At 42.0% G+C, this 7133-nt stretch overlaps 1 protein-coding gene across 6 annotated transcripts in view; it reads right to left on the minus strand.

Moving 5' to 3' along the window:
* IDE (insulin degrading enzyme) overlaps positions 1–6504 on the minus strand; it is a 98754-nt gene extending 92250 nt beyond the window's left edge. For 2 of the 6 annotated variants that reach the window (XM_078391315.1, XM_020782916.3), the window contains exon 1: positions 5553–6504. In XM_078391315.1, the coding sequence (XP_078247441.1) occupies positions 5553–5827 (275 nt within the window). In that variant the 5' untranslated portion in view covers positions 5828–6504. Of the gene's footprint in view, positions 1–5197 lie in introns of all 6 variants that reach the window. The other 4 variants (XM_072995335.2, XM_020782910.3, XM_020782913.3 and 1 more) reach the window with 3 other exon arrangements.
* Positions 6505–7133: the final 629 nt, after the last annotated feature.

The following is a 7133-nucleotide window of genomic DNA, read 5'->3' on the forward strand; positions in this document are numbered from 1 at the left end:
GTTACAAACCGAAAAAACACGTGGGAGGTGGGGAAAGCGCGAAATTTGAACTTTCAGCTAACCATTGGCCAGTGAAGAGGGTGCCTGTCTGCTTCCTTGCTCTTCCCAGCGTTTTGAGAGTGGATTTGGAGACAGTATTCAGACTGCCTGGTACTGCCTGGTATTGCCTGGTACAGTGCTGTACGGACTGTATTTTAATTTTTTGGCTTTTTAAAAATTTTTGATTTTTGAATTTTTAAAAGGTGTTCCCTCCCTCCTTTGCTGCCCCCTTTTTCCCCCAAAGGTGCTTGTATTGGCTTGTCTTGATTGAAAAGGTGACTTTCAAAGTGATCTGTTGTCTGAAAGGTGCTTGGTTTTTCCCAGAAGGTGCTTATCTTGGCTGAAAAGGTGCTTTTCAAGGTGTTCTGTTGAAAAGGTGTCTGTTCCCTCCTTCCCTCCCTCTTTTCTTTCCTTTTTTAAAACCTAAGTCATCTTAGGTTAAAAGGGAAAAAAAGAAAAAAATTATGCCCTGAGTGGTAGGAACGGATTAACCAGCTTTGCATTAGTTCCTATGGGAACTAATGATTTGAGTTACAAACCGCCCCTCGACCTAAGAACCAAAAACAGCCAGAACGGATTAATTGGTTTTCAATGCATTCTTATGGGAAATGCTGATCTGACTTACGAACTTTCCGACTTACAAACTACCTTCCAGAACAGATTAAGTTTGTAAATTGTAAAATTATGGAATAAACAAGCAAGCAAATGTTCCTCACAGGGAAGAAAATATGTTAACTAACACACTCAAGAAATTTCCCATCAATACCAAAACCTACTAAATCAACAATGTGGTATCTGATGCGATTACATCACCCACATGTGCAGAATATATTTCAGGTCCAATTATACATATTGCAGTGCCAAGATAAAAAGCGAGAGATATGTTGCCAAACAGATCATGATACACTTTCCTGAACTAGGAGCTCCTTTCTTGAGAGAAAGGAGAGCATTATAATGCATCTGTGATTTTTACAGGATCAGTAGTACTCTAGCACTGGTGAGGCAAGCTGAGGGAAAGAAGATACATGTCAATGAAACAGCAGTCTCTCAACCATTTACACTCATATTTAGGCCACTCCAAAGGACCACTACAGATTCAAGTTCTACTGGGGGACTCTACCATTAACTTCTTTCTCAGAAACAATCAGCTGGTATATTTCTGATACTGTAACAATAACCCTATGAGAGCTATTTCCTCATCTTTATACAGTACTATGATGTCTGGTTTAAGAACAATTTAAAATGAACAACACTAGCTACTAGTACCATAAATAAATCTTCAAATATGGTTCTCTTAAAAGACTGAAGCAGCAACTCCATTCATCATCTGAATATTAACTTCCAAGTCCATAGAGGACTATTTAACTGTAAGTGAATACAAGCTATTCATTTATTCTTAGAATAAAGCATCTTCCACAATTTCTATGACTATTATCAGCATTAACAAATAGATGATGATCAGGGGGACCCATTTATTTTTTAATCCTACACAATGAATCAAAGCAGGTGCAAGAGAGGAACTAAGGAGCAGCCCACACCTGTTTATACATGCAGAAAAAGTTGCAGATACCATTCAGAAAATAACTGCTACTATTTTTAACATAGTTTACTAGCTGCTCCTCTCCTGTAACGGAGTAGAGACAAAGAGTGGAGGAAAGGGATATTGTTCTCTGTGAGATAGCAATAAAGACACACTTTAAACTCATACACCCTTTGGTAAACCACAGCCACAGTGATTTTAGAGAAGTGAAGTTAAGAAACATATCCTGGAGATAGTACTTGTGGCGACCACCCAGGTCATGAATATTAATGTGCTATTCGCTTGGACCAGTGAGAGTGCTGGAGAGGCAGAGTCACGATATGAGAGCAGGAAGAGGAGGGGGAGATTGAGGATTTAGAGTTTTGAGAGATCAGAGATTGGAGGGGATACAGAGAGAGGGTTGGCGGTTGAGGGTGGATGAAGTTGGATTGTTTGGTTAAGAGTGAAAGATATTGATTGTACCTTCATCACCTGTAATAATAAACACCTTCTTTTTGGTTCTTTTTAAAATGACACATTGCCTGGTCCTCTGTGATTAACAATGTTGATGTAATCAACTGGTGAAATCAACATGACACGTAGCTTGTGCCCTTTGATTGGTGAAACAACCAAGGGACAGGCGGGAACATGACAGTACCACTTCTAATAAACAACAAAAACAAAGGGGTTAAAGACGCAGCAGAACAGGCTGGGTGGACAATTTGATGGTCTTACTTTTCCTTGTATTAATATGGGTATATCTGGACATTTACAGGGAGGATGGAAAGTCCACCCACTTCTTACTGTTTGGTACCCAGTGTGGTATAGTGGACAGAGTGATGTATTAGGACCCAGGAGGCCTGGATTTGAATTCCTGCTCAGCCATGGAAACTCACTGGGGGAGTGGAACTAGTAAAACCACCCCTTAAATACCTCACTTACCTGGAAAACTCTACTAGGACTGCTATAAGTAGGTTCTAACTTGATGACATATAGCAGCTCCAGCAAAAAAATAACACATATTGCCTAAGAACAAAGAATGTGTGTGTTTTTCTTCCAGATTACTGTTTCTTCTTAAGTCCAAAGGCTGCCATGAAATCCCTTTTATCATGAAAAAGCCATTGGAGGGAATCTTTAATTTCTGAAAATTGCTGTTGGTAAAGTCATCAGTGATTGTTGACAATTAAAGTCTTCCTTCTCCTGTCCAACTGGCTTCCTGATGATTAAAGGCTCCATGGGAGCCTTGGGACATTCAGGTGAGGAATATGAAATGTCTGATTTTTTAAAATTCACTGCAGCTGCAGATGGCATCAGCCTTATATGTTTTACCTGCATATATATATTACCACCATATACAGTACATATGCCACTACGGTAAACTTTCAAAAACACTATCATATTCCAATCACTCCTTCAGTCAGTAAATTCTGTGAAAAAAACTAGAGAAGTACTGTATTGTAAACATTTCTGATCCTCAGTTTGTTACAACCTTAACACAAGTTGCAGGCCCTACTTTCTAGTTACAATGGCTAAAGGTTGCTATTCCTTTCATCTCCAAACTAATCCCATCCAAACAGTTTCACACTGCCAAGATTTTCACATTTAGCTGAGCAGATGATTGTCATTAACTGAGGCCCACCGTATTCCAAGGAGCTGCAATGAAAGGCATCAAAATTCTGTTCTGGCTGACAAAGAAGAGAAATTAAGGGCACTTGCGTTCCTTTTTTTTTAACTGAAAGGTGCTGTTTCACTTTTGTATCACAGACTTAGACACAACTAAAATGTATCAATGGGCGTATGCCACTAAATGGGCAGTATATAAATCTAGTTAATCAAAAACAAATTAATACTAGGCAAATAATTTATCTTCAGTAAATTCTTGTTAGTTCTGAATTCAAAATTTTACACAAAGTTCATTATGACATCTGGTAATGTTTGCTACTCACTTCAGAAAACCTAGAGCTTAAAGACCTTGATACTGTATTACACACTCACTGGAAACGTGTGCGATCCAATCTTATGTTTACTTACAAAACTCACTCTGAATTCAGCTGTGCTTAGTTCCAGGTCTGTTTGGTGTACTGTATGATCCCTCTCACCTTTTGAAATACTAACCTCAGACTCAAATTCAAACCTACACAAGTTTTTGTTTTGCTACCTACTATTCAGTCCATAATTGTCATTCTTTTTTTGAAAAAAATCATAATAATCTCTTAGCAAACAAATTTCTGACATCCCTAGATTCTTCTACTATTCTTAAGCTGTTTACATTAATTATTGCCCCACTTCTACTCAAGTATGAATTCTGATTATAAGCCAAATTATATTGTGTTAAATTATGACACACACACACGAGTGAGCCTCATTGTGTTAAGTCAATATTACTGCCACATAAACAGGAATAGGAACTGAAACCACGGCAAACTCAAGACCTACATCTCACGAAACATGTATGGAACTGTACTGTATGCAACCAGATAGGTTTTTTCTTTTACAACTGTCAAAGTGTCACACCCACAATACTTATAAGGAATTATTTCTTACCCAGAAGAACTAAGAGGTTTTCAGTCAATTTCTCATCTATGTGACACTGTATTAGTTCTACTGTACTATTTTGCTCCCAGTAAAGTTGTCTGAAGTATTACTGAAGCCAATATGGCAGACATATAAGCACTATAACTTAATCCTCTATTAAGACTAGCAGTGTCTGATGTGCTTGTTATATACTAGGAAGTCCATCCCCCTGGAAAAGGAGCTGATAAGCATCACACTTAGTCTGAAGAAAATTACGAAGAGATAACTAAAATAAAACAAGTACTGTATTAAAATACAGCCAAGAGTCTTGTTGGGAAACAGCATAAAATAACCTGACATGCTTTGAACACTTGTATCCAACACCTCAAAATCAGAAAGATCAATATTTAAATACAGTTCTGGTGTTAAGGAAGGCTCCCAGGCCATGTCACAAAAGACAACTGAACAGAAACTACAGTACACGAACAATTCCGTCCGATCCTTCCCTGCCAAGTTCTTCTGAGTAAATCTGTTTAGATCTGTGTGACGTTAGCTTCCTCCCACAAAACATGACTCCTAACAAGACGTACGTCAGAGGCCGGGAGGGGGGTCCGCTTTAACAGTATTCGCGACAGGCGTTCCCCACTTGCTTACTCCCTCTTCAACTTCTTCTATCACGGCGCAAATGCACGGCCTGTTCGCGGTCGCAAAACAGACCCTTCCCTCGTCAGTAACCCACCCACTGTACAGTAGTATCTGCAGAGAAGCAGTTCATGGATTAAGAAGGCGGGGGGGGGGGGAGGAAAAGGCCAAACTCCCTGTTGAAACTCCATAGTGCCCGGGTTCGCCTTCCTTTCCTTAACGTGGATTCACCGGTTCCCACATGAAAGCTCGAAAATATTCCCTATCATATTCACCGCGTGTTACACAACGAGGGGAGAACACGGGGGTTGAGGAGGAGAGGCGGCTCCTTGTTACATTCTCGTTATACAACAACTACTGCTGCTACTACTGTACTACTATTACCACCAACCCTCCCAACACGTTTCACGGGGGGGGGGAGGCCACACCACCCCCCATTTTGGGCAACGGGCGCGCCACGAGAGGAAAGCCCCAGAACTCTACCCAGGAAAGCAGAGGCACTGTTGCTGTCGCCACAGGCACGAACGAGGCGGAAGAAGAGGCCGTCGGAAGCCACAAGAGAGCGCCGGTGAAGTCTGGCTGAAGAGAAGAACTAGCCGGGAAAGCCACTGCCGCATATTCCGGCCCTGCCTGCTGCCACCGGTGCCAGAGCCCGGCCTCCCTTTGCCCGCCCCTCCCTCAGCAAAAAAGCCGCTTCACCGTTCTCCGGCCGGCGGAGGCGCCATTTTCTTTGCCCTCGTCTTCACCCAGCAGAGAGAGAGAGGAGTGACCCTCTCCCTCCTCCTCCTCCTCCTCCTCGCTTCCTTCAGCCGGGCCCTGGAAACGCCGCGTCCCCTACCTGGTGCTGAGAAGAAGCAAGCAGCTGGACTGCCCGGAGGAACCTGCGTGAAAGGAACCGAGTGGAGCGAACGGGAGGGCGGCGGCGCTTGCAGAAGCAAAGCGGCGGGAGGCGCCTGCTGCAGCAAAAAAAACAACCGCACTGGCAAGAGCCCGGGGAAGTGCCTGTTGGTGCTGCGGTGGCGAAGCCGAAGCCAGCAGGATGACTGAGTGTCTGAGAAAGATCCCCGTTATTAAAAAAAAAAACAAAAAACAAAAAGGATAACAGTGAGGCATTAAAGACAAACACACCCTTGCACAGATGCTTCAGAGTAAATCCTGTTCGACTGACTTCCGAGGGCACGTGGATGTACGAAAGGAACAGTGTGTGTCGAACACAAACGAGAGTCCGAGGCACGAAGCAATCAGCTGCCAGTCCCGCGACCCTTAAGGAAAGTTACCTAGAACCGGGTCCTATTAAATCTTTGAGGCCCATTGCTTTGCGTCCGCTTAAAGGGCGCCGGGAGATCAGAAACCTACAGTAATTAACAGAACTCAATCTCTGCAATAGCAGAATGTGCAATAATCTGGTCTAAGGTTATGTGACTGAAAAACAGGAGCTGTGACAGGCAACAGCCTACTACTCAAACTAGACTTGTCTGTGAAATCCGATGATACAGTAAGAAGGTGTACCCCATGTGGCCTGGATTGAGTCATTTAATCAATGGCTCAATCCTATATTATTCCAGAAGAAAAGATTTGTCTGGAAGGCTCTGTAGTCTGCCATTCTTAACTGATTAGCGTTATATCTGTCCTGCATAATTACAGCAGTTTCCTACCAGTTTAACTCTCTTGATTGCACTTACAGAATCCTGAAGTTTGGTGGTGGTGACACGCATTGAAGTCTTTGCTAGAGAGTTGTAGCACATTGTATTCCTTGAACTGCAATAGAAAGTTCCAAATAAAAACTTTAAATCCCAGGATTGGGCAGGATGGAGGTATGGCATTAAAATTATATCAGGTTGCTTTAACTATGGTATATAATGTAGGTCCAAACTATATTTCTGAATCCAAGCCATTGTCCATAATTGCTGAAGTCAATACAGTGATGCCTCGCAAGATGAATGCCTTGCGCAGCGAAAAACTTGCAAGATGAAAGTGTTTTGCGATTTTTGGTGACTCGCAAAAACAAATTTTTCTATGGCCGTGCTTCGCAAGACAAATAGGAAAGCATTAATTAAATTTCAATGCATTCCTGTGGGAAACAGCACTTCGCAAGACAAAATTTTTGCAATACGAAAGGACACACAGAAAGAATTATTTTCATCTTGTAAGGCATCACTATACTGTGGTTGTGGAAGGAAGCTTTGTGACTCAGAAATAAGCCCCACAGAATGCAGGGAACTTGCAGTGCCATCCTATACACATCTGTTCAGAAATGGCCATTGCGTTTAATGGGGCTTACTCCCAAGTAAGCATATATAAGGAAATCCTGTTCCAAAAAGCTGTATGCAAGTGGTAGGGAAAATTACACTAAAACAGAAGTGATGATCTTGAGGGATTTCTATAGGCCTTTTCTGTAACGGTAACATCTAAACAGTTC

Source organism: Pogona vitticeps, chromosome 3 (genome assembly GCF_051106095.1).
Source record: "Pogona vitticeps strain Pit_001003342236 chromosome 3, PviZW2.1, whole genome shotgun sequence".
Classification (NCBI taxonomy): Eukaryota; Metazoa; Chordata; class Lepidosauria; order Squamata; family Agamidae; genus Pogona; species Pogona vitticeps.